Below are 27,981 nucleotides of genomic sequence, written 5' to 3'. Positions count from 1 at the left end.
AAGGTTTAGAATAGCATTCAAAATTTACTTAACAAGATTATAGCTCCTACTGTATATAACTTGCAAGTTCCAAACAAATATCAAATGCAGAAAACTTCGTACTTTCAATTAAGGCCGAAATTTTTTACGTACGGGTAGTTTTTACTACCATAATTGTGAAAAACATTAAGTCAGTTTTTAAATCAAATCTCAGGTAGTTTAAGTTCTACAAAAACGAGGCCAAGCTAAGAACACTTTCTATCAAGTCACATTTTGAACGAAAGAAAGAACTATCAAAACCGGTTCATCTGTTTAGGAGTTACGATGCCACAAATAGACACACAGATACACTTTTAAAACTTATTACCCCTTCCTTTTGCGACGGGGGGTACAAAGTGGCTTCGGGAAAGATATCTCATAATTTAAATATGGAATAAAACCTAATTTAAATGGAATTTAAGAGTCTTTTGTTCAAATATTTAAGAATTTTCAGAATAGAAAAGATCCGCCAAAAAAGTAACGGATACAGATCCTTACTTTCCCTCGGATACGGATATCCGGAACATCACTAGTCCTAAGCAGCACTATGGAGTTTGAGGGAAAATGACCGACATAAAGTATTTTAGAGCTTTCAACTCATTTATCCTAAAATCAGTGCGACTCCGCAGGGGGGTTGTGGACCTTGAGGGAAAATAATCAACTCTTGGAATTTTGCACCTTCAAATCCAGACTTCTTTACCCCAAAATCAGCCTAACTCTGACTCCGCAGCCCTGGTCCTAACCCTTCGATCATAAATTATATACATTCAAATGTTGAGTATGCATGAAAGCAGGGGATTCGACTCGAGAGAAAAAAACTTCTTTGGTAGCGCCCTCATGTCAGAGTTTGCATAATTAAAGGTTGCAGAATTCTTCTGGTCTACAGCTTACTAATGGTCACATCAACAACTAGTATAAAACTTTTAATGTGCAGTTAAATGCGCAGCCTTACCTTATAGACCGTTCTCACTACTGACACATCTGTAGTGTTACTACTCGACTGAGTCGAAGGAAGTGTAATGGTTGAACCACCAGTTAAATTAAAAGTCACCACATTTTGTGGCAAAACATTAAGCTGGGGTACAGCCAATTTCAATGTTTCTGCATTTGGAGCAAGAACAGGAAATGCATCCCCTTGCGGTGTGAGAATTAAAAAAGTCTTCTGACCTGGAGTTCTTTCTGGAAATTTCACATTTTCGGGAATCTGATAACTTGGTCCATTACTCACTAACTCAGGTGTACCCCCGAGAAAATATTTTCTTCTAAAGTGTGCTCCACACACACGATAAGAGTCATTTACTTCAGAAAGGGAAATTCCAAAAGCTCGAACCCATAGCGATCTTTCCTCAGGAGAAGAAGGTAATGGAAATAAATCGGATTTATCATGAGGAATACCAAAAGATGGACAAGCACGAATACAGCAATAGTCCATTTTTGTTCAATCTTGTGTTCTAGAAATAAAGCACAAGCATTTCTTGATATTTAAACTGTCGTATGTCATATGATTAGCAGTAATAGTCCGTGAGAAAATCTGAAAAATCCCTAAAGCTGTCAATACACATTGTTAAATGTAGAAACGTAAACATAAAGCCAAATCTCCACTAAAAACGGCCGAGGCCATGGTCCTGTTTACTATTTTATAAGTGTTGCCAATAAGGTTTTCAAAAAAATTTATGTCCTTCATTCAGGAGTTTCCTACTTTATTCCCTCTTCGTCCATTTCATTGATTGGCCAATATCATTTGGCGGTATTATGGAAGTACGTGTCTCTATGTTGGCAGTCTCTATCGCTCTTTTTAGTCATAAAACTTGTGGTTAATTTCATTTCTAGAGCATGAGTACGCTACCTTGCGGTGATTTAAGAAAGTAGCCAAAGAGGTAATACGTCTTCATTTTCTTCCCCTATTCCTCCTTTGGTGTAACACCAGTCTCAGGCAATTTGTTAGTAATGTAATTTTTTCGTACTAAACGTGTTTCATTATTCATCATGTCTAAAATCAGCAACAGAAATTGCTGTGTATCCAAGTGCCATTCAAGAGCTTCTCGTGATCCAAAAATTAGTTTCCATGGTTTCCCTAACGAAAATGAGACGGTTCTTGTAAATGGAGAAAGCGTGAGTAGACGGAATATGTGGATCAAGATACTTCGAATTGACAAAACTGTGCAAAAGTATATGCTCGTTTGTTCAAAACATTTTTTGAAGAGTGATTATATTTTACCTGGTAAGTATGCACTTTTTTTTTTTTTTTTTTTGGTAACTTAAGTAAAAAATAAGAATTCAGTGATTGCAAATAAATTTCTGCATTCAGGTTGTTGAAAGGATGAACTTATCAACTTGAGTGCATTCAGGCTCGGATCCAGAGAGGGGTGGGGAGAGGTCATGAACCCCTTCCCTTGAGAGACCAAATGTAGCTTAAGCTGTGTTTTGGTGATGTGTGTTTCACAAAAAATACCCTATTTATGTCCAAATGTAGCACTTGAATTAACCTTGAGGTAATGACCTCTCCAAAACCAGAAGCTGGATCCCCCCTTGAATGCACTATATAAATTTGCATCCCTGCAACAAAAGTGACGACTCAAAAATTTAGAAAAAATATACTTATTATTGATTTAAGGTCCAAATTCAGTACGAGGGGGCTGGTGCATCAAAAAGTGGCAAGGAAGGAGGAGCGGTACCCCTAAAGTTTATATATATATATATATATATATAATTAAGTTGAATTTTTAATCAAAATTGATTAAATGGCCTCGAAACAATTTCGGGTATGTGCCATACCTCATATCAGGCCCTAGTATGTCCTCAAAAATTGGGACCATTGGCTAATCTAGGCTCCATTACCAATTAGGAATTTTATTTCAATTCTTATGAAGCACATGAGAAGAGCTCATTGATTTCGAAATGAAGATTAAGTTTTTATTTCTGTGAACCAGACCCAGACAATATAGATAGATGCTATTCTCAAAAAAAAATTCAGTTTTCTGATTTTGATTTTTTTAAACTAATTTTTGTTTTCTCTTTTTTTCTTTTTTTTTTCTCACAAGAGACAAATTTTGGTTTTTAATTTTGAGGTTAGCCCATTTAATGATCTTGAAAAACGAGTAAACATCATTGAAAAAACTAACCAGGAAATAAAACATGATAAATGTTTTACGCATGTTGTTGGGATTGTAAAACCTAGATTTTCTCCAATGCTGTTTTTTTAGTTGTATTGTTTTTGTTGTTGGGTGTGATAAGTGTAAATCTCCAGTGGCTCTGCTAATACATGGATTCAATTGCATACAGTATACAGGTAATCCCCAAAGAACATGGTATTTCTTCCTCGTTCTTTAAAACTTCTTGGAGAATATAGAAAATGAGATTTTATCCCACTCCAAGTGTGAAAATGTAAAGATGTTAATTTCACTTTTATTTTGATCATGATTTGATTTGGAGCCAAAACAGCTCAGTCGGTAAGGAGTAAGGCTCTAGAAGCAACAATCCTGGATTCAAGTTCCACTTCGGAAAGCAACCCTTCCGGTATTTATATTTATTGTCGCAACCATTCTGGAGCCCGAGGAGCTCAGTCGGTAGAGCGTAAGGTTTAAGAACTAGCAGCTTTGGGTTCAAGTCTGCCTCTCTTCGGATGGTTAACGTTTTCGTTATTTATTTAACACAGCCAACAAAATACTTGGTTTATCAGTGGGTTTATTTAAAACAAATCCAGTAAGGTTCTTCTGCCTTTATTTAGAAGTTTGGTTGTTGTTGTTGTCGTGTGCCACTGCCAGCTAGGCTGGCAATTTGGGGTTTGCTGCTTCATTTTTTTCAACTGTACCGTAATCTAGTGTGAAGTCCGACTTCTACAGTACACACATGCCATAAGAACCCATTTGTAGGGTAGGCAACCATTCACAGCAACCATTCACAACAACACATTCACACATAGAAAGGACAAAGACAGGAGAGAGAAAGTACGTCTATGCCCGAGCCGGGATTCAAGCCCGGACTCTCCTGTTACAGTCGGACTTCTCCAACCACTAGACAAGGCAGGCGGCAGAGATTTGGTGAGACCTCATTTGGATTATGTTGTTCAGATTTGGTCTCCTTATCTTAAGAGCAACATTTCTTTATTATAAAGGATTCAAAAGGCTACTGGGCTAGTAAGGGACTTTTGGATTTAGATTATGATGCCAAAAAGTCTTACAGTGGTGTCTCCCCTCCCATAAAAGCAAAGCCCCCCCCCCCCCCACTAAATATCGTGAAGATCCCCTCTTCCAAATTTCAATGCAGTCTGCACCATGACCCCCCCATAGGTGGGCAACCCTTAGTCTTAATATGTATTACAGCCTGAAGGAAAGAAGAGTCAGAGGGGATATGTTGTTTAAATTTATCAATAAGATGTTAATGGGTTACATTTTTGCACGGAAAGCAGGACGAGATATCATTGGATAAGCTATTCAAATCTTGGGCTAATCTGGAAATTAAGAAAAATTATTACTTTAGTAAGGTTGTGGGCACTTAGAACAGCTTACCGGAAGAGGCTTTAATGAGTAAGGGAGTCAGTAGCTTTAAGAGGCAATTGATCTTTATTGGGGACTAATAAACTGATAAGGACCAGCCTAGCTGAGCCCAGCCCAGAGCCTGTTGCTGGTCCTTACTTTTGTGTTTGTATAATTATCTATTTTGTTAATCAAATGTAAATAATTTTATATCGTACTATTTTGAAAATATCTAAAATATTTGTTTTTCTCTATTATTTCAAATTTTATTTATAATTTTTTTCGAAGTTTTTGTACCAAAAAGTACTGTAACGGATTCGGTGTGACTTCCACTTTCTTGAAATGAAGACACAGTTCTTGATAAAAACACAGGAAATTTATTTACACTATGTACAGGAAAGATCTTCAACAACTGCTAAATTATTCATCAGCAATTAAGCAATTATCACACAACACCGTAAACTCAACGTTTACACACGTATTTACTTCCAAATACGAAAACAACACAGCGAAATGCCTCGCTATAAACAGAGCAAAAATCTTGTCAGTTCGAAATATCAATCGAAACTAAACTGTTTATCCATCGCTAACGGCTTAAATGCACCGAAAAGAAATTTCTCAAATATTCCACACGCTTCTGTAAAGTAGTAGACCGTTATCAAATTTTATCAATGAACAAAAAGGAAATAGGGGTCGTATACTTTAGCCATATGAAAAAGGGGTTGTATATTCATTACGGAAAACTATTTACAGGTTACGTTCCTACAATAATTACTATTTACAGAATTTGTAACATTGCCCCCCTCCTAAGGACTGCACGTCCCGGGCAGTACAATCCCCAGAAAGGGTGTCGAACTTCTATCAAAAGTTTACAAATATTCACATTAATTAATAACTAACAGATACATAGGAAACACAATAATAACAAGAAATATTACTAAACATTAAAAGCAAAAAAAATTATCTACAACTTTTATGTTATCAACCATGGTTGTTTACGTAATACTCATGAACTATGGCCATAGTATGGGGCTAACCGATCATAATGTACAACCCTAGGTTTTGCATTAGGTGATTTTTGGATCCTCACTACGACGTCATTTAGTCGGTTAAGGACTTTGTAGGGTCCATCCCAATGCGACTGCAATTTGGGTGACAGACCTCTCCGTCGGATGGGATTCCATAACCAAACCTTGTCGCCTTCGTTGAATTCATGTCCAGTAGACCTTGTGTCGTATCGGGTCTTCATCTTCTCCGCCGCGATGTTGATTCGCTCTCGTGCGAAGTTATGAACGTCTTCTAACCGGGCCTGGAGATCCTGGATGTACTCCTGAGGCGATGCAGGCGCATCTGGAGGACGACCGAAGACGAGATCACAAGGTAGCCGAAGCTCTCGTCCGAAGAGCATCTGAGATGGGGCAAATCCGGTAGTCTCGTGGACAGCACTGCGGTAGGCCAGCAGGAACAAAGGTAGCTTCTTGTCCCAATCCTGTTGATTTCTGGATACCATAAGTGAGAGATTATTCAGGATTGTGCGGTTAAATCTCTCCACCATGCCGTCCGATTGTGGGTGTAGTGGTGTTGTCCTAGTTTTCTCAATTCCGAGAATTTGACAAAGGCCCTTAAACACAGCAGAGATGAAATTCCTCCCTTGATCGGAATGAATCTGCAAAGGTGTTCCGTATCTCGAGATCCAATGTTGGACTAGAGTCTCTGCTACGGTGGTAGCCTCTTGATCTGGAATGGGATATGCTTCCGGCCATTTGGTGAAGTAGTCGTGGAAACAAGAATGTATTTGTTCCCATCAGCAGTTCTTGGTAGAGGACCCAGGATGTCGATCCCAATTCGTTCGAAAGGAGCTCCAACGTTGTACAGATGTAGTTTCCCTCTGCTTCTTTTCTTCGGTCCTTTACGAGCAGCACAGGCGTCACAAGAATGGCGCCCACTTCTCCACGTCATCCTTCGCCTTGCTCCAGAAGAAGCGTTCCCGAACTTTATGGAGGGTTTTCAACACACCAAAATGTCCTCCAGTCGCACTACTATGTATTTCTTTCAGAACATCTGAAATCCTTGATCGGGGAAGTAGTAACTGCCACCTAGATGTTTTGCCGTCGTCAGATTCCCATTTTCGGTGTAACACGCCGTTCCGTAAATGGAGCGAGTTCCATAAAGCCCAGTATCTTTTTGTTGCAGGACTGAAGATGGAAACGTCCTGCCAGCTAGGTCGCCGACTGTCACTTTACATGAACTCCAAAATTGGTTTTATGTCGGGGTCTTCAAGTTGATCTTTTCGAACTTGGTCGTCACTCCATGGATCAGGTTCTGATGATATTGGAGTCACTGTCACCTGATAGGCGGTAGGGCTAGTCGTTCCATACTGTTTCTCGATTCGGGAACAATAGTGGCAGTTCTCAGGACAGGGTGTCATTGATAAAGCGTCAGCATTACCGTGAGATAACCCTTTTCGATGCTTGATCTCCATGTCATATTCCTGGAGCCGCTGTATCCATCTGGCTATCTGACCTTCCGGATTTTTGAAGTTCAAAAGCCAAGTTAATGAGGCATGATCTGTCCGAAGCAGAAATTTTCGGCCGTAAAGGTAATGATGGAAGTGTTCTACAGCTTTCACTATGGCCAGTAACTCCTTTCTGGTGACGCAGTAATTCCGCTCCGACTTTGATAAGCATTTGCTCCAGTAAGCGATGACATGTTCATTTCCGTCAATTTCTTGGGATAAAACAGCTCCGATGCCCTCGTTGCTCGCATCAGTGTCTAGAATGAAGGATTTTTCAGGCTGAGGATAGGCGTTGATGTTAAAGCCTTCTTCAGTCGTAGAAATGCATCTTCGCATTCTTTGGACCATTCAAACTTTTGCTTGCTCTCCGTCAGCTTATGCAAAGGTCGTGCAATGTTGGAAAAACCCTTCACAAACTTCCTGTAGTACGTGCAGAGCCCCAGGAAACTTCGCAGCTGATGGATGTTTTCGGGACGACTCCAACTCTTGACCGCGGATACCTTTTCTGGATCGGTTTGTACACCTTCAGAAGAGATGATGTGACCAAGGTAGTTCACTTCCCGGCGGAACAAATTACATTTGGACGGGCTTAACTTCAGATTGGCTTCCTTAAGCTTTTGCAGCTCCTTCCTAAGATTTGCCAGATGTTCTTCGAAACTGCGTCCCACGATGATGATATCGTCTAAAAAGACCAGACAGGATTCGTAGGAAAGTCCTCTTAACACTGTCTCCATAAGACGCTCGAACGTAGCTGGTGCATTGCAGAGGCCGAAGGGCATCACTTTAAACTGCCATAAGCCTTGTCCAGTTGTAAACGCTGTCTTCTCTCGGTCATCAGGGTGTATCTCAACCTGCCAATAGCCGCTCTTCAAATCCAGGGTCGAAAACCACTTGTGTCCGGAAAGAGTGTCCAAGGTGTCGTCTATCCGTGGAAGAGGGTAACTGTCTTTCTTGGTGATTTCATTCAGCCGCCGGTAATCGACACAAAATCTGGTGGAGCCATCTTTCTTTCGGACCAAGACGATGGGAGAGGCCCAAGGACTGGACGAGGGTTCGATGACATCATTCTCCCGCATCTCTTTCAGGAGGGTCTCAACCTCTTCCTTCTTGGCGAACGGTAGTCGTCTTGGATGCTGTTTAATAGGGAGGTGTTCTCCAGTGTAGATCCTATGCTGCGTTAAATTCGTCCTGCCCACATCCTCCGATGTAGATGAAAACAGATGCTTGAAGTCCTCCACCAATTGTTCCGCAGCAGTTCTTTGATCTTTCGATAATGGAACACTCCCAATTAACTTCGATGTCAAGGACTCAGAAGACACAGTCTCGGGGGAATTGATTCTTCTAATGATGCAGTTTACTGGAGTACAAGTTGCCAACACTTCACCTTTTCGGATATTCCTTGACCTTTCACTCACGTTGGCGACTCTCACAGGAATTACATCCTTAGAAAGGTCCACAAGCGTAGATGCTACCAGCACTCCTTTTAGGTTATTGTTTAGGTTGGGGTATTCAATGAGTCCAAATCGAAAACTATTGCTTTCTTCAAGGGAGCCAGGTATTAATGATTCTGACCTTGAGGGAATCGATAAATCTGTTTGAGCTATTATTTGATGAGCGGATTTTACATCACTCTCTGCAGGGAAAACGGCTATGTCTTCTCTCATCAAGTGCAGCTCATTAGTCTTGAAGTCGAGAGTGAAGTCATATTTCTTCAAAAAGTCCAATCCGAGAATGAAGGGGTCCGTGATATTAGCGACGATCTGTATGATGGTAGGTGGCATTCCCAAACACTATTTCCAAGTCCACTTTACCGTCAATCTCAATTTTGTCACCTGTCACAGTCTGGAGACTTACGCGTGGCGATGTCCACAGCAGTTTCAATCCAAATTCACGAGCCACATCTGTCCTAATGATTGTCACATTGGCTCCAGTGTCAACAATCAGTCTGCAGGGGTTCCCATTTACATGTGCGTAAATGAAAAGTCCATCACTGCCACTACTAGAAGAGGAGCTTTAGTGGTGGTGATTTCCTTCCCTCGCGTAGCTTGGCGAGCCAGACAACTCCTTCGCAGGTGTCCTTCACTACCGCATTTCCAGCACTTCTGCTCTTGTTTCTTTTGGGCTGTTATGCTGCTCAAATGTCTTGTCAAGTCACCGAGTTGTCTCTCAAGTTCAGCGAGGTGGGACGACCTGGAATCAGACTCATCAGCTTCCTGAGTCCGGATTAGATGGCGATCCACACGGGTTGCTTCTTGGGCGGCCTCGTATCTCATCGCATACACAACGGCAGAATTCAGGTCTTTGACATCCGCCATCCGTAGAGCTTTCTGGATTTCCGGATCTCGAACCCCGTCGATGTAGTAGTTGAGTGCCAGGTTGTCTCGAACATCCGCAGGGCAGTTGTAAAAAGCAAGATGAGACAGTCTCTCGATGTCTGCCGCAAGCTCTTGCAGGGTTTCCCCAGTTTTCTGGAAACGGGACTTCAACTGGAGTCGGCTGAAATCTTTCTGGCACTTCTCACCGAAGCGAAGCTCCAACGCAGCTGCAAGGGCGGCGAAATCCAGGCGCTGGCTGTCCGGAAGGGTCTGGAGAATGTCCGCTGCGTCACCTCTCAGGGATGCTGCAAGATGACAGGCCTTGGTAGCAGAGTCCCATCCGTTCGCTTCCGCCACTATCATGAATTGAGTTTTGTAAACCTGCCACGAAGTTTTCCCATCAAATGTGGCAAGTTTAATGGACGGTCGCGCAACCGATGTGGGAGCGCCAAACTGTACAGAGCTGCTTTCCGCGGTCGCCAATCTTCTTTCCACGTCCTTAAAGATCTCTTCTTTAAGTAGATGAAATCTTCTATCTTCTTCTTCAAATTTATTTTCTACAGCATTGAATCGGCTTTCAACGGTATCAAATTTTTCTTCAATAGCATCAACTCGATGCTCTATCTCATTAAATTTATTTTCCATCACAGTCTTTACCGAAGTAAGGTCGTTTTTAATTTCCTCTTGGTTAGAAGCTAAATCATTTCTCAGTACCATTAAATCACTTTTCAATTGTTCTTGATTAGCCGCAATGTCATTTTTTAATTGTTCTTGATTTGCAGTAAACTTGCAGTCAAATCACTTTTTAATTGTTCTTGATTAGCCGCCATATCATTTTTTATTCAGTCAAGTCGCTTTTCACAGCATTAATTGCTTCCAGAAGTTGCTTTAATTGGTCATCCATTGCGCGAGTAATCACCATAAAAACAAAGTCTATAAATTCAAACAGTCTTTATGAAAAAATGTCCAAAGTCACACTTACTCCAAGAAAGTCCAGAAGAAGCCCCACGTTGGGCGCCAAATTGTAACGGATTCGGTGTGACTTCCACTTTCTTGAAATGAAGACACAGTTCTTGATAAAAACACAGGAAATTTATTTACACTATGTACAGGAAAGATCTTCAACAACTGCTAAATTATTCATCAGCAATTAAGCAATTATCACACAACACCGTAAACTCAACGTTTACACACGTATTTACTTCCAAATACGAAAACAACACAGCGAAATGCCTCGCTATAAACAGAGCAAAAATCTTCTCAGTTCGAAATATCAATCGAAACTAAACTGTTTATCCATCGCTAACGGCTTAAATACACCGAAAAGAAATTTCTCAAATATTCCACACGCTTCTGTAAAGTAGTAGACCATTATCAAATTTTATCAATGAACAAAAAGGAAATAGGGGTCGTATACTTTAGCCATATGAAAAAGGGGTTGTATATTCATTACGGGAAACTATTTACAGGTTATGTTCCTACAATAATTACTATTTACAGAATTTGTAACAGTACTTTACAGCTTTTGAAATTCTTCCGTAAGCATAGAGATGTTAAATTCCTGAAAGTTTTTAAGCAGCGGTGAAAATATAGATTTTTCCCCATGTTTTTTCTTTGCAAACAAATGTGATATAATTTTTAATAGTACTGCTTTCTTAGGAAACAAAGTATTAACTATTAAAGAATATAAGTATAATTATTTTTTCTCTCTTCTTGACAGAGATATAAATAAAACGTCTATTAAAAAAAATCTGACTAATAAACAATAAATACAGTGAAGCACCGTTTATACGTTTCTCTTTTATACGTTTTTATCAATTATATGTTTTCAATATTGGTCCCTGCAAAGTCTAATACACATTAACCTATATCTATTATACATTGTTTCGTTTGTACGCTTTTTTCATACAGTCCCTTCAAAAACGTATAAACGGTGCTTCACTAGTTTATAACTGCAGGTAGTTTTTCTCGTTGAAAACACCAAAGATTATCCAAATTAGTTAAATCATCATTTTTGTAAATTGTTAATCTTTTTGTCAGTAATATATGGTTTTTATTTTATTTTTATTTTTTAAAAATTGGGAATTTTTGAACATAAAAGTTTTTTTTTTTTTAGTTTATTGCATGGCATTTCATGCTTATGTGTGTATGTGTTGATAGTGACACACACTAAATGTAAAGATTATTAAACTAGATTGATATAATTCTGTCCTATATTCAAAAGTTTTAGTGAGAAAAGTAGCAATTCTTGATCTGCACACAGGGCCGCAGAGAGCCAAGGCCCCTTGTCAGTTATGTCCGCCGGGCCTCTCCTGCCCCCCCCCCCCCCAAAAAAAAAAGAAGAAAAAATAGGGAAAAGAGGAGAAAAAAATGGGGGGGGGGGAGATAAAATCAAAACTGCTGACTAGAAAGCAATGAACTCTGTTTTAAGTGCCAAAACAGTAAATACCAAAATAGTAAATTTTACTTAATCTTTACATTTTCTCTTATTCCGAGTTTTTTCCCACTTTTTCTTCCTTCCTTTCTTTTCTTTTTGCTTTCATTCCTTTTCGTTATTTCTTTTTTTTGCGTCATTGTCACCAGGCTCCACCAAGGTCCGGGTCCCTAGTTTCCAACTAGGCTAACATGTTCTCTCGTCAGGCCTGTCTGCAGATATATTTAAATCCATGCAGCTTCCTGCATTATCAAAGTTTGTATTATTATGTGGGTAACTGAACATAAAAAAAAATGTTAAGAGAAGAAAAGCATTGTAATGTAAATTTTCAGTAATGCATTGAATATGTCTCCCCTCTATTATACATTGTTTACATTTATAAGTTGGTTTCATAAAGTCCCGATTCATTCATGTTCCTTTTAATATAAGAGTACATCGTTTGTATTAGTTCTAAGTCGTTTTTCTCTTCCCAAAAGTAGAAAATTTTCTGCTTCACTATTTTTCTGTTTAACATATCAGAACATACTTAACATATCAGTGTCGGCCCTGGTCCCTCGTTTCCAACTAGGCTAACATGGTCTCTCGTCAGGCCTGTCTGCAGATACATTAAAATCCATGCAGCTTCCTGCATTATCAAAGTTCGTATTTTTATGTGGGTAACTGAACATAAAAAAATGTTAATAGAAGAAAAGCATTGTAACGTAAATTTTCAGTGATTTAACATATTAACAATTTAACATATCAGTGGTGTCTGGACAAAGTGACACCACTTTCTTTAAAAGACGCAATAATCTGTACTGATAAACTTAAAGCTTACTTTGTTTCTCAAAATACCATGGTTGATAAGAGACCATGTCAGCCTAGTTAGAAGCTAGGGACCCAGCACGGAATAGGAGACGTATAAATTTGATATGTTTTATTGGCAAACAAACTGACAAAGACCCCGCCTTGGCTCTCGGCAACCCTGCGAAACGCAAGCGAAATTCAATTTGTAAAAGCAATCAGCACTTCCGGCAATGATAAAAGGTTTGTAGCTAAAGATCTGTTTGTATGTATATATAGCGATAGCCACATAATATAGGTAGTTATTTCAGTATTGGAAATATACATTGAAAATTAAGTATTCTAGATGAACAGTAAAAGTGATTTATTTCACTTTTAGAACTATTTTGCTTGGAAATTTAATTGTTTTTTAAAATGAACTATTATTGAATAATTTTTGCTAGCTGTACAAAAATCTATCATAAGCTTAAAATTTTAAATTGCATTACCGGTATTAAACTTGCAAAATGAAAGTTACCTTTCAATTATATGTCATTTCATTTATATGTCGTTTAACTCCAGTTCCTTGAAACAACGCATAAATGATGCTTTACTGTATTTCAAATACATTTTTTCAATTTTCTGTTGGACCCTGCTAAGCACCATAGCAGGAAAATTAAAACTGTCTACCTACAGTGGATGATCAGATCCATAACTTTCTATATTCTGAATATATATTTTTATAGATTTTATTATAATACGTTACTTTTAATATATAGGTGTAAAAACGATAAAACCGAGGTTGAAAAAAATTGCATTGCCAAGCCAGAACATACCAGAACCTTGTACCATAGATCTACCTAAAAGTCACCCTGAGACTAACAGGTAACATGCTTAATAGTTACTAATTTATAATGTGAGGACAAGAATATATCCAGGTGTAGAAGTATGAAACCGGAATTTTTTGTAAAAAATTCTCGTCTGTTCTCAGTTGCTTGAAAAGGATGAAAAGTGTTTTATTCAAGATGTGCTTCATGGCTTGTTATACATTTCCTCCACCTTTTGGACAACCTGTGAATACAACGCTAGTAAAAGTCATCCTAACCGTTTACTGAGCATTTCTTTCACATCTTTGTGTGAACCGATGTGCTGCTCAGCAAGTGCATAACCCATCAATGCAAAAAAGAGGTGATCGAAAAGCGTGAATTCTGGTGAGTAAGCCACATGGGATAGAACTTATCAGCTGAGTGTTTCCAGTTTGTCGCAACCCTGTTTTGTCGTAATGGTTGGACATAGAGAAAATTGAATTTATGCAGTCTCTTTCAGCATTCTGATACTTTTTCAAGCACTGAATGGTTCAAATTTGTATATTGTTCTGGTAACATTTAGCATCGACTTTCCTCAGGTTTTAACGGCCCATAACATACCACCACTCCTCTTTTCTCACCAAGCACAGAATATTCTCCTGCCAAATTCACCACATTTAAGTCTAGGAAACCATTGTTCACGCTTATCTTGTGATGGAACATGTTCACCGTAAGCTTCAACAAACTAATGCTGCCCACAAATTGTTGTTTACAGGCACATAACTCAACATATTTAAGATGATAGATAAATATACCAGTGTTTGGAACTGGGTTGTCGTGTATTGAAAATCTTCGCCAGCACCATCTAAAGGGAAATTCCGGTTTTATACTTCTGCTCTACACCTAGTATAGTATGTTGCTTACAATTCATAAATAACTTTAAAGTATAATTTTTCAGGATTTTAAGTACAATCTATATTTACTCACTGATATATCACTTTAGATTTAATTCCTTGAAAAAAATTTTAAAAGGATATAACTCGATTAAAGCGGATTCCTGAAATGGACAGTATCTTCTATGTTATAATTGCACTGCCTAACCTAAGCGGTCCATGAGTGCAAATCTTCCAGTTAAAAGAAGTTTTTTGGCATTTAAAACATATATATTTAGCAGATGACATTAGTTACAAAATTTTTCATAACTTATTGAATCAAGTTTAAAACAGTGGTCGGAAAACTACTTTTTTTGTTGTGATCTACAATTAACTTCAACAATATTATTACAAAAATAGTTAACTACAACAACTTTATTACAAATGTAGCTGCTACAAGCTGCTTTTGAAATGTAGTCCCTTGTTAACTACTTTTAGGAGACAAATTTTATTGGACGATATGAAGCAGTGAGAAGCAAAGTGATGTAAGTGGACACTTGATAGTTTTCAGTAAAACGCATTTAAAAATAACGTCCTAGGTAGACTTTTGTCGACTTTTTATTCTAAATCACGCTGTACAACAGCACCTTCAAGGGCTACTAGTATTTTCTCTTGCCCTTAAGATAGGGGACTCCCCTATCTCCTCCCCTGAGGGGAGAGGTTCCCCTATTTTGTACTGGTTGTTTCCATATTTTTAATTTTGCCACTTACATCCATTTGCTTCTCACTGCCTCATATGACCTTATCAGTTTCAAAATTAAAAATGTCCCAATGAAATGGTTTAAAATAATAAATTGGCATATCAATAATTCAAACATGAGAAAATATTAAGAGATATCCATTTATCTACAAGTCAATTTATTCTCAACTATTTTTAAGGATTTTTTTTTTTTAACCAACCAGTTTTTATACCCATCTTGACAGCAAAATCATTCATACGCATTGGAAAATTATCAGATATTCATAATTTTGTGAAACGTCTGAAGTTTTTCCATTTTCTCTAAGAATTAAAGTACAGAAACCCTTGTTTTAAGTGAGGATTACATTCCACGAAAATGCTGCATAAATCAAAATTGCGTAAATTCAGACCAAACATTAATGTTAATTTAGGGGTTAGGTTCCAAATTTTTTTTTAAACCTTCAATGCAGGGGTGGATATAGAGGGGCGCCATGCAGGCCATGGTCTCTCCCAAAACTTTGTGAGTGTAGGAACACTTTTTAAGAAGAACAAAAAAAATACCATTTTGAAAAAATATCAAAATTTAACACATGAGTTTTACTTTAAAAAAAAATTTAGGTTTTAATTGGAGGAGAAATTAGATCTTTCTCTTTGAAACAAAACTACAGTCGGACCTCCATATATAAAAGTAGCAAATTTCCGGAAAAAAATTCGATATATAGAAATTTCGATATATGGAAACAATCTTATTTTATCATAAAAATCTCCTAAAAGATTAAAATTAAAGCTAATTTTCGTGTATAAAATTTTATGTATATTATAATTTATGCGAGCATCAGATTAAATGAAAATTAATAATTAAAAAATTAACAGAAATTACATATTTTTGCTCCTTCATACATCTTCATTCTTCGGCAATTCAACTTGATCTGCAACATTAGGGATTTTCATTTTGACAATGTAATCGATAGAGAAGTAAAAAATTAATCTACTTAACTTGAATGATTTTTACTGAAACTAAAAAAAACTAGGAACGATAATCAACAGACAAATGGGATAGCTTGAAACTACAGTGCTACTGGTTACAACTAAGACTTGAAATAAACTTGAGGAAATTGAAGAGCTCCAGAATGGAACAACGACCCTTCTACACACCCCTCAACCCCAGATTCCTTATGAGTTTCGTAGCAACCTTTAGTGAACATAATTTTCTCCCGTAACCTTCATTTTTCATGAGACAAACAGGAAAAAAAAATCTACGAATGTCGTGAAATTTTTTTCGATATATAGAAACAATTTTTGTATGTAATGAACATAGAAGTTTGCTGGGATTTCGATATATAGAAAATTTTGATATGTGGAAGTTCAATATATGGAAGTTCAACTGTATTTATTTCTAAAATTTTGCTCCATCATTTATATCATTTCTTGATGCCAACTTTAAGACACTTGAACAATCTATAAGTACTGTTATTCTATAGTACACTTATAGAGTACACCTTTTGCTCACAAGATCAAAAAGAGCTTAAATTTGCATTTTTTTGGCTTTAATTTTGAAATCTTCTGGAGGAGAGCCCCTTATTCCCACGCTTCTCCGCAAATACCATGGAAGATAACTAAAATTGATGTATTTTTTCTTCAAAGCAATAAATTACCCATAAAGGATTTTTCAGTATTTACCTTATTTAAAATTTTATGAATTCGTGGTCTCCAGTTATATATTTTGCTCTTCAGCGAAAAGCTTGAATTCAGTTCAGCCTAGGAGTTTTCACCAAAATAGAAACCCTTACATCTGCTGTTCTAACTCAGGAGTGCACCCCCCTCCCCCACCCATCCGAGCAAGAGAACCCAAACAAGTTAAAAACACTATTCAACACAACTCCCCCCCCCCCCCTCTGGTGGGCACCCCTGTCTAACAAATTAGGAAAATTGGAACAAGCTTTATTGGTGTAGAAAAGAAATATCTCTTTTTCAATGTACATAGAATGTTAAGTGGGAATGTGGGAAATCTTTCATCCCTTTATTAGGGAATTTACGTAAAATTTTAGCTTAAAAAAATTTGTTATGAAAAAATTGAATTGGAAATTCAAATTGAACAAGGTGTAAACTCCCAGAACTCGGAAGTATTTTGCACGCAATTTCAAGGCTGTAGGAAGGTGTAATGTAATGGGGTCTGCAGAGCATAGGCCTACCACAGACAAAATTTCACCATTTCTTGTTACTTTTTTTAAATACAGTCGGAGCTTCCTACATACAGGGTTCCCGCCCCCTAAGAGCAAATGCCCCCCCCCCCCCCAAAATAAGTGAAAAATGCACCTCAAAACAACTTCCCCTAAAAATTTCAATGGCACAGTCTGCCTCCCTAGGTGGGCATCCCGGGTATATTGTAAAAGCAACTTGCCAGAAAAATATTCGATGTGTAGAAATTTCGACACGACACATAGAAGTGTGCCCTAATTTTTTCGTAATTACTCCTAAAGCATTGAAGTTAATGCTATTTTTTATTCAAAACTCCATTTCTAATTTATTTGCAAACTACATTTTATGAAAGGTAATAAAAGAATAAATAAGAAAAAAATTTTGTTTTCTATTTTTAAATAAACAGTAATCTAGACTCTGGTTTCAATAATCAGTGTGGCATTTTTTAATTAGGAAAAAAGAAATTTGAAAATCTTCCTGAATAGCCTATTTTCATTTAATCAATCGACTTAAAACTTCATCAGGAACATTTTTTGTGAACTTTTAATTACTGGACATAATGTTTCAAATACCTCTAGCATTTCATTTTTCAAAAACTGGGAAATTTTTAGAATTTCACTGAAACTTTGTAGATTTATGAATGAAGAACATCTATCAGTAACAAAAGGAAGGTTTAGATATTCGGTATCATGGCACAAATCACAGAATAAAATTGAAAAAGACTTGGTTGTTTCGTTCTAAAATTCAATTTCATTAGTTTGTCCACTCCTTAACTTCAACCGACTTGTGAGGTTCATAGTGACAATCACCGAGCTTCCTTTTTCTCCCAACTTTAATTTTTGTGGAGTTAACAGTCTAAAAATAAAATGTCCCACTGTGTCCAAAATAATTTTGGATGTTTTGAGATTTGTTTTTGATTTACGGAAACAATTTTCTTATGTAATGAACTTGGAGATTTACTAAAACTTCGATTCGCAACTCTAGAGCTCAAATACGCTACCTTGCGATGATTAACAATGCTAACGAAAAAGGTAAAACATTCCGTTCCACGTTTGTTTCCTTTGGAGTAAATTACAGTCTTTAGAGTTTATGATCCAATATAATTTCAGAGGAATAGTAAAGAAAGCTTCCCACAAACATGATGAGAAATTACTGCCATTCACTAAGCTTTAAAGCAAGTTATAAGTAATGGCATTTGTTTGTTTTACCTTTTTCATCCGCCATTAGACAATGGCTGCAGCGACCTTATAGTTTATTGGAGTTGCGAATATGTGGAAGTTTGACTGTATTACTAACTTTGTTTGACTGTATGACTAAATGCCGAGACAAACCTGTGCAGGGCTCCCAAATGGTCCGCTTTTCCCACCAAAGTCCGTTTTTTAGGGTAAAGTCCGCTTTAGACCGCTTTTTAACATTTTGGTCCGTTTAGTCCGCTTTTGTATTGTTTTTACTAAAAAATCAGATTTTAAAAATTTTCATTACATTAAAAGATACTGTGTGCTGACTTATGTTATTCCTGAACACGCTGCCGCGATGCCGTTTTCCTATTGAACTTGACTTTCTGGTATTATTTCGCTTCAGATTGACATCATTACTCCTCCTCCCACCGCTGTAACATGGAAATTTAGCAAATGGAGAAGTTTGGGGGAAGAGTTATGACGTGAAATCAAAGCATTTTACTACCGATATTTCTCACGGGTTCGTACGCACTTGAAAAAAATCAAGAATTTTTCATCAGTGCAATTTTCTGAACTTGTGTTCGATATGTAGCATCGCGAAAAATTACTTCCTGTCTTTGCGAGTTCAATCTTTTTGCATCTTGTTAATATTTTGATGTTTTTGACAGTCAGAAGTTACTTTAACATTCATTAACTTAGATTAGCTTATTTTATGTTTAATTACAATAGATAATAAACTTTTTTTCGGAACCATGATAACATCAAACTTTCTTGGACTTCGCCGAAAATTGCTTGCTGGGTTTTGAGATTTCAATCTCTTTGCATCTTGTAAATATTTTGATATTTTTGGCAATCAGAAGTTATTTTGACACACTCCACCATAGATTAGCTTATTTTTTTGTTTAATTTTAATAGATAAGAGCCTACTTTTTTTTCAAAACCATGGCAACATTGAACTTACTCGCACTTCTCGGAAAATTGCTTGTCGTGTTTGAGATTACAATCTTTTTACATCTTGTTAATATTTTGATATTTTTGGCAATCGGAAGTTATTTTGGCATAACTTTCTTATTTTTGGAACTAAAGCAGCATTGCACTTACTCGAACTTCGCGAGGAATTGCTTCTTGTCTTTGAGATTTCAATCTTTTTGCGTCTTGTACATATTTTGATATTTTGCGCAATCGAATGTTATTTTCACATATGCTATCCTAGACTAGCATATTTTATGTTCAATTTTAGTCATGTTTAGTTTTAGAGAATATTTTTTTTTTTTTTTTTTGGAAATTATGCCAACAGTGAACATACTTGATTTTCGAATTGCGAAAATTTGATTTTCGTGTGCAAGATTTCAATCCTGTTGCATCTTGTAATTATTTTAATATTTTTTAAAATTGGAAGCTGTTTTGACATGTGCTACCTCAAATTTCTTTATTTAATTTTATTTTTAAAAACTAAAAAACTTTGTATTCTTATTTTTTTAAGTACTCATAATGAGTATTTTCAATTTGAAAATATAGCTCTATGAATCTAAACTTACACATTTATTTATTACATTAAGTTATTCGGTAAAAGCAGGCTCAAATTTACATTCAGTGTATTTATCACTTGAAGCATCATTTGTATATTTTTGGGTATTGTGACTTCAATAATAATATAAAAAAAATTCCTTTCTCACTAATTTTTATATCTACTTGAAGACAGTTACAATATTTTTTTGGTGCCCGAACAAATAATACATACATATGAAGAAATGATTTGGATATTTAGCATACTAATAAATGATTTGGCAAACCTCTAATATTTTTGAACTTAGTCAGTTAGTAGCGTAGCCAGAAATTACCTCCTGCTTTGGTGTTTGGTCATAAACTCTCATATGTATATAAACTTACCATATTTTGGGCTGGAAATATGTAAAAACTAAGGGCTGTGGAGGGGAAGGGGGAACTCCTGGCCTCCAAACTATATCTTCTTGTCTTGCGGTACCTTATATCAAAATGAATTCTCTTTAAACTGGTTATGTGAAAATTTTTGTAAACTACTATGTGCTAAGGTGTTTACTGTAATAACTGTATCTAAAAAGTCTTTATTAGGTATGCACTGATTGATCAGTCACTTGGGTGATTATTTTTAACTAGCCAGTTTTTACCTGTTAAGTAGTAGAAAATTTATTTTACAATTAAAGTTACTCTGTAAGATGGTCAGTTACATGCTTGCTTGTCACTCCCCCCCCCCCCCCCATCCAAATGTTTGTGTGAATAATATAATTCAATGGATAAGAAGTTCAGATGTACAGAAGGTAATAAGGATTTATCATTAAAAATCATTATTTTGGCTAATTAACGAATTATCTTCACGTATTTATTGCCAGGCAGCTAATTTGCCTTTTGATGTTACCCTGGGTTTAACTATGAATGGTCCTCCCAAGGTCCTCTTTTTAATCCTAACTGGTCCTCTTTGGTCCCCTTTTTGATTCAAAGTGGTCCTCTTTTACCCTTTTCTATGGCTAAAATGTGTTGGGAGCCCTGCCTGTGCAAAAATAACTAGATAACCTGTCTCTATATAACAGAATGTGTGATGAATTTAGAAGAAATATTTTTCCGGAAAAGCTAATTAACACTAGAAAGACGGAAGCGGTCCGCAATGATTTCGACCGCAAACGATTTTCAAATGCTCATATTTGCTGCGTTTAATTTTCAAACTTTTTCCTTCATTGACTTTTTCTAACTATTTATTAAGATCTCACAACAGTATTTTTTTTTTCTTTAGGATTATTATTATAGTCGCTATAAATGTTTATACCTAGAAAGACTGACTACGGTCATTTTGACCGCTTGAAAGTGAACCTTTCTTTATGCATCCGTTTTCTTCTTTTTTCAATTGTGTGTACTATGGACTATTGTTAGTTGTCAGGGTGAGTAATGTTCTTTTGAGCTTGAGTAGTACCTGCTGGTCAGGTTTAATTCCTTGAACTGTTAGGAAAATGCGAAACACCTGCTGGTTACATGGTTTCAGTTTTCTGCTATCTGCACAGGGGACAAAGTTGAGAAAGGTAAATTTGAAAAGCATGTGACTGGATACAGTGAAATTACTTTGGGTCTAAAAAGAAGTAAATATAAACAGGTAAATTCCAAAAATGTTTGCTGGAATTCTTTTGTGCTCCAAAACATGTGCTTTGCTTGAAGCATTGACACTTATTTATTTTTTTTTTCGATGATAATGAAGTGCTCAGTCACATAATTATCTTCATGATGTCGAGAAGAACCGTCGACAAGCAAAAGTTATAGGAAAATTAATTTCTGAAGCTGTTGCAGATTTATCTAAAGAGAGTTAGAATCAGAAGAAACCTCGCTAATAAAAACTGATGCTCAAAATATTAAAAGCAGTGAAAGAAAAAAAGAAAAGGGCCCGATGCCGAAAAAAGGGGAAAATTTCAAAAACAGAATGCCTATTTCTCCAATTTTCCTCCAAGTCCCCTCCATTGATCAATTTTGCTGTATATAAATAAGTATCTGCCTCAGGAGAAAGATTGAAATAGTGTGAAATTAAACTATGCGGAAATAAATCTACAAGCATTTCTTCTGATTGCCAAAAAAAAAAAGAAAACTGTTAATGGCTAATATACAGGTGACGTGATAACATACGAGGGGGGACCCAAAAGTAACCGGACTAATGGTGCGATGCCAATTTTAGATGTAGTAGAGTGTTCTCCAGCTAGATGGCTCAAGTAGAGACCTTCACAAACCAGCTGTGCAAGTGGCGTCAGTTTAGTTGATAACGTTGGATCGTAGTGTTGGTTTTCTTAGGTGATGTTGCTTTCCTCTTGCAAACTCATTATAGGGGCATTCCAAGGTATTTTTGACATTTATGTAGAGTCCGTAACGTGACCTTTTTTGCCATAACTTTTTAATTTACTGTTTGATTAGCATATTATTTTATTTTGATCTTTTCCTACCAACACACCAGCTAATATTAAATTAATTTGCAAATCAAACGGTAAATTAAAAAGTTATGGCAAAAAAAGGTAACGTTACGGACTCTACATAATGTCGAAAATACCGTGGAATGCCCCTATAGCAGATTTCAAAGAACAAACTGTAAGCTTGAAATTTTGCTTCCTGCTTGAAAAGTCGGCTACGGAATAGCTTACCAAATGCTTCAACAAGCTTTCAACAACGATGCTATGAGCCGTACACAAGTTTTCGAGTGGTTTGGGCACTTTAAACGTGGTAGCACGAACGTTGAAGATCATGCTTTGCTCTGAGCGCCCTTCAACGTTTCGAAATGATGAAAATGTTGAAAAAATCCGCCAAAAAATCAACGAGAGTCGTCGTTTTACAACTGACAAAACTTTAGAAGAAACAATAGTGAGTTGGATCTCGTGCGGGCGATCAAAAGAACGGTTCCTTCACCACGATAAGGCTCCCGTACACACAGCCTTCACTATTAACCGCTAACTTGGCCTCTCAGGGGTGGCAAGTCATTCAGCGACCCCCGTATTCGACAGACCTAGCCCCCTGTGATATTTTTCTGTCCCCGAGGATGAAAAAAAAATCTGAAAGTGAAGCGTTTTGATGATGTAGAGGCTATAAAAACTAATTCATAACAGGCACTGGACATGGTCAAAGTTAGAGTTCCAGAGGAGCTTCTAACAGTGGAAAAAAAGAATTAACAAGTGTATTGCATCTAAGAGGGAACACTTTGAAGGAGACTAAAGAAATTTTGTGAATAAATTAATAAATAAATATTTTAGAACAAAAATCCGGTTATTTTTGTGTCTCCCCTGGTAAGTATTTTGAAATACTGTAAAAGATAGTAATGTACAGTATCTTGTGATATTTAGATATTTTTTAAACCAAACACATGCATGGTTGATTATAGTACTTGTTAGTTATTACATGCTAAGAAAAGTTTCTCTTTTTTGTACAAATTTGCTCTTTCTCAATGCCAATCATGTAAAGCATGTGTATTTCACTTGATCGCACATAAAATTAAAAAAATAAAAGATATCTGAGGCTTATTTGTAGACTATATTACGATTAAATTGTTAAATTAAACTCTGACATGTTGAAACAAATCCTTTCTATGGCTAAAAATCCCGAAAGGAGAAAAATTCCAATCTTTTAAGTATGGCGGTCAAAGTGACCGCTGCTAGTCTTTCTAGGTATACTCAAAACGCCTATTTTTGTCGCCTATAATGCCTAAAATACACATTTTCGTGTGTCACGTTGTAGCCAGGGGGAGGAGGGACAAAGGGCAACGCATTTTTTTTGTCAAAAAAAAAACACCCATTTTCATGCAAAAACATATTTTTCTTTAATGCCATGAGCCCCCTCCCCCCCCCCTTTCCAACGATGACGGGCCAGTTAAAAAGTTAATTTCTGGCTTCGCTTCTGTTTCCATATCCAAATATTTTCCGGAAGACGGTCCGAAAACACCGACCCCACCTTTTCTTTGTATGAACAGTTAAAATTAGAAGAAAAAAAAACGAAAAGTTTTTTAACAGCTCTTGAAAAACAATGTATATGTGTATGTCAAAACAAATGCGCCAGATTCAAGTGCCGTAAGCACTTGTGAATGCCAACTTGCTTTTACTTTATTTATAGGGTTGCCATGAAATCGTAGGATGAATAGACATACCTTAACAGTATTACGCCATGGTCGTGTTCGAATAGCGTTACTGGTAAGTCGACTTTCCGAAATTCTATATCTTTGGCAGCACAATCAACTTGATTGTTGACCATCTTCGATCTTATCGTCTTCGAAACTGAAACTAGACAGTTTTTAAAGTAAATAGTCCAGTTAATTTCAGCTGGGAATTCACAATGAAAATTTGTTCGGTGCCAAATTGTATGAACAGTTCCATTACTCGACCGGATTTATGTTTTTTCAACTTACCTAAAGACGCATATGTTCGTGATGAATGGATAGATACACTTGGAGACGATCTGAACGAGCCAATTCATTCTATTAAAGTTTGTGAAATTCATTTCAGAACCAAAGACTTTGTTGATGGTAAAAAGAAGTTAAAATATCATGCCATTCCAGTCTTGAGGCTTGGCCATGGGAAAACCGAGTTCGGCAGCGATGAAGAATTTGCTTGCAATTCTGATAGTGATCCTGATATAATAGAAATAAAGAAGATAAGTGCTGCTGAAAGTAAGCGAGATGCTACTGTAAATATCGAAATAGACCCTCCTGATATTAAAACAGAGATTAAGGAGGAACCACAACTTGAAATGGTAAACTCATTTTGTAGTTCTAAAAATTAAAAATTGTTTTATATTTCATTCAAAAAATTCAATTTTTTTTTTGTGTGTGTGTGCGTGTGTTTATTCCTTCCATTGTATGACAGTATTTCTTAAACTAAATTTATTTATTTTAAAGCAAATTATGGGTTGTTTTGATTTTTGTTAAAACTATTATCTTTTCTTTTGCTTAAAATTAATTCACTTATTTAAAATTAATAACCATTTATTTTTTCAAAAAAATATATTTGTCAAAATATGTATCATTGCAGATACTGAACAAAAATGGTGTCACTCTTGAGGGCCATTCCACGAAAAGTGGTCCTGACACACCAATAAAAAAAATTTCATGCAGTAGAGAAACAAACTTAATTATTTGGCAAAAAAAATCTGTTCCATTCAATTCTGACATCAATTTTGAGTTACGAATAACTTTTATATCATTAATGGACAGCCATTAAAGCAAGGCTTGACCAGAATTCCAGTAATTCTATTGATGAACATATGGTCCAGTAGTTACAGAATATCCTCTCCAAGTTCAATCACAAGCATCTCTCTGGTACATTTTTTGTGCTCTTTTACTGTAATTGATGTACTTTTCTCATTGAATACCTTTGATGTGACGAGTGAAATCCTGCAACTTGTGTAGACCAGTTCAGGGCAATTCCATTGTGATGGGTGTGACATTCAGACACTGGAATATTTATTTACCGATCAGAATGCAGAAAATTTAGCAAGAGGTACTCAACCCCTCTCATACGATCCTCCCCCCCCCCCAAAAAAAAAAAAAAAAAAAAACGAGACCCTCATAACAAGACAAAATCCTTTTGAAACAACTTCTCAAAAAAAAAATTTTAATCCTAAAATGAATTTTAATTTCACAAATTTTTTTAATTTAAATAGAATTTGCAAATTCACACCGCATATTTTAGCAAATGAAAATTAATTAGCTGAAATAATTCAGAAGCAGTTTTAATAAGGAAATAAAAGACAGGTAATTCTTCAAAAATCCATTTTTGACAATTTTTACTTCAGAAAGCCTGAAAAATTGCACCAATTGCTGTAATGAAATATCTGTCGAAATAAAGTAAAACACAAAACCAATAACCACTAACAAACTAGTTCTAAAGTTTCAATAAATTGTTTTTTAAAAAATTGCTTTAAAAGCTTATAGTGTACTAAATTCATGTAATGTTCGTGTAGTTTCGAAACATAAACACCCAAGCCACATATAGAACTTATTCGAGAATCTGTCTTTCATGATGAAATGCGCTCAATAAAAAAAACCGAGGTTTTAAGCTGTGAAATTAGCATGTAATCGCTGATTTAAAACGAGTCTGAGAAACGTAGCTTGCTCCCTGTATGCAGCATCATCTGGATTTTCCTCGCAGATTTGACCTCACTTTTCTTCCATCGATCGGCACCCTACTCTTTCCAGGCCGAGTATATTATAACCGATTGCTCGTAAAAAATGAGTTTGAAAAAAATTGTAAAAATTCAAACACGTTTACTTTGTGTGGTTTTTATTTCATTACAGTGCCAAAGAAGTTAATATGCTTTGAGCTGGTCTTCTTTCTTGCTTTACCGTTTTTCGAGAAATGCTCATGGCTTGAAAATCATTATCATTTGCCGGAGCCTGCACAGAAATTTTGGGGCCCCCCACCATAATGTTTAGTACCCCTCTATTTCTCGCCTAGTTTTTAAAATATCAGGCCCCCTTCATGCTCGGGCCCAGGCTCACAGGTGTCCATTTCCCCCCCTCTCCCCCCCCCCCCCCAACTGTGTACGCCCCTGTTCATTTACACCTTGGTCTTCCAAAATAGTTCCGAAACTTTTCTGCACATCAAAAGCCATTGACTATATTGAGCATGGTTCAGCTTGAAAGTCTTCATATTTATCATTATCGTTCTCGCTTTCATGATTGTTTTCATCTGCTTTATTTGAATTAGAGCTACACTAACCTCGGAAGTGATAACGTTGGCAGCAACTACTCGACAAATATTTTTCAAATGCTTCTATACTCCACCAATTAAAGAAAAGTGCAGTAATTACTTGTTCTCAGGTTTTCTGATTCATCATCAACTTGCAGTTGACTTTGGAGAGTAAAAGGAATTTTTCCAAGAAAGGATAACCTGAGCTGAAAGTTAATAGAAATTTGTATGAATCCCAAAATAGTGCTTGCTTTAAGTGGCTTTTGCTCGTTAAAAGCGAGTTATGCTCCCGTAGACTTAACATTGTGTACCAACCAAGTAATTTTGATTTTCTCATTACATCCAGATTCTCGTTAAATTAGAGCTTGCTATAAGCGATTTCAACTCTTTCTGTATATTGTCTCTCCCACATTCAATATTCTCACAAAGGTATAATCTTTAAAGCTTTTCATTTTTTAGGAAATTGACACTGGTAGGAGGCCATCCAGGCGAGCAGCTCAAGTTGCTGCTAAGAAGATATATAACACTGTACATAACTTAGGTGGAATAGAATCTGACCTCTCATCCTGCACCCCTTCGAGGTCCGGCGGGTCTCGTTCATTTCAAAGGCAAAGGCAAAGATTTACCCCTCTTAAATTCAATGGGCCTGAGTTGGATGTCGTATTGGAGTGTAACGAGGAAATTTTGAGTGAAGTGCAGGCTGAAGCTTTGTTAAAATCTCAACTGGAGTACAACATGGTTATGAAGACTCTGCGCTCTCTGAAAGCCAGCAATGTGAAGATAATATGCCACATGGCTGATGATCAGCCTGCTGAGATAATTGAACCAGCTGTTGCTTTATCTCCTCTCAATATAACAATACAAAATGGAACGCCTGTCGTCCAAAACTTGAGAAAGTCTCCCAATATTATTGCAATAACTCCAGTAAGACCAGAAAGCTCATCCATATTACCAATGGAACCTTAAACAGTTGTTTTTATTGTCCGGTTATCTGGCTTAGATATTTCAGCCAAACTTTTCATTTCACTGAAGTCATGAGAACTGAAATTGATGACACATTAACCATTATTATTTATGAAGCATTTCCAAACATTGTTTTTGGTGCATTTCTTTTGGAAGGACTTTGGCTTTGCATTTTATCATTGCTTTGTTAATTTTTATTTCATGTTCTAGTTTGATATTTTTTATCCAAGTTCATGAAAAAGAGTGCCTCTGTAAATATTGATGCTTTATGTTTCACTGTATAAAATGCTTGTTTTATTTACAAAAAATATCAGTTTATCATTTATAGTACATGAATCATTTGTTAATATGCACTGTCTTAGAAATTAATTTTAAGCATTTCCGACTATAGTTGAGGCAAACATAATCTTGCAGCGTCGTAATGCTGATTAGGATCTACATAGCCTTCACAATGCTGCTAGGTTAGGTTTGCACCAACTGTAGAAGTGAACATGCCTACAATACGTATAACAATAAAATATGCATTTC

At 36.5% G+C, this 27,981-nt stretch overlaps 1 protein-coding gene across 1 annotated transcript; it reads left to right on the top strand.

Moving 5' to 3' along the window:
- Positions 1–1,861: 1,861 nt before the first annotated feature.
- On the top strand, positions 1,862–27,749 carry LOC129226126 (uncharacterized). The gene is made up of 4 exons (XM_054860723.1): positions 1,862–2,239; positions 13,299–13,404; positions 24,307–24,553; positions 26,950–27,749. Exons 1-4 carry the CDS (start codon positions 2,005–2,007, stop codon positions 27,454–27,456), a joined length of 1,095 nt encoding a protein of 364 aa, XP_054716698.1. The 5' UTR covers positions 1,862–2,004; the 3' UTR covers positions 27,457–27,749.
- The last annotated feature ends 232 nt before the right edge of the window (positions 27,750–27,981 follow it).

Source organism: Uloborus diversus, chromosome 7 (genome assembly GCF_026930045.1).
Source record: "Uloborus diversus isolate 005 chromosome 7, Udiv.v.3.1, whole genome shotgun sequence".
In the NCBI taxonomy this organism is placed as follows: Eukaryota; Metazoa; Arthropoda; class Arachnida; order Araneae; family Uloboridae; genus Uloborus; species Uloborus diversus.
The sequence above is the reverse complement of the archived record's forward strand: the minus strand, read 5'-3'. Positions and strand labels throughout refer to the sequence as shown.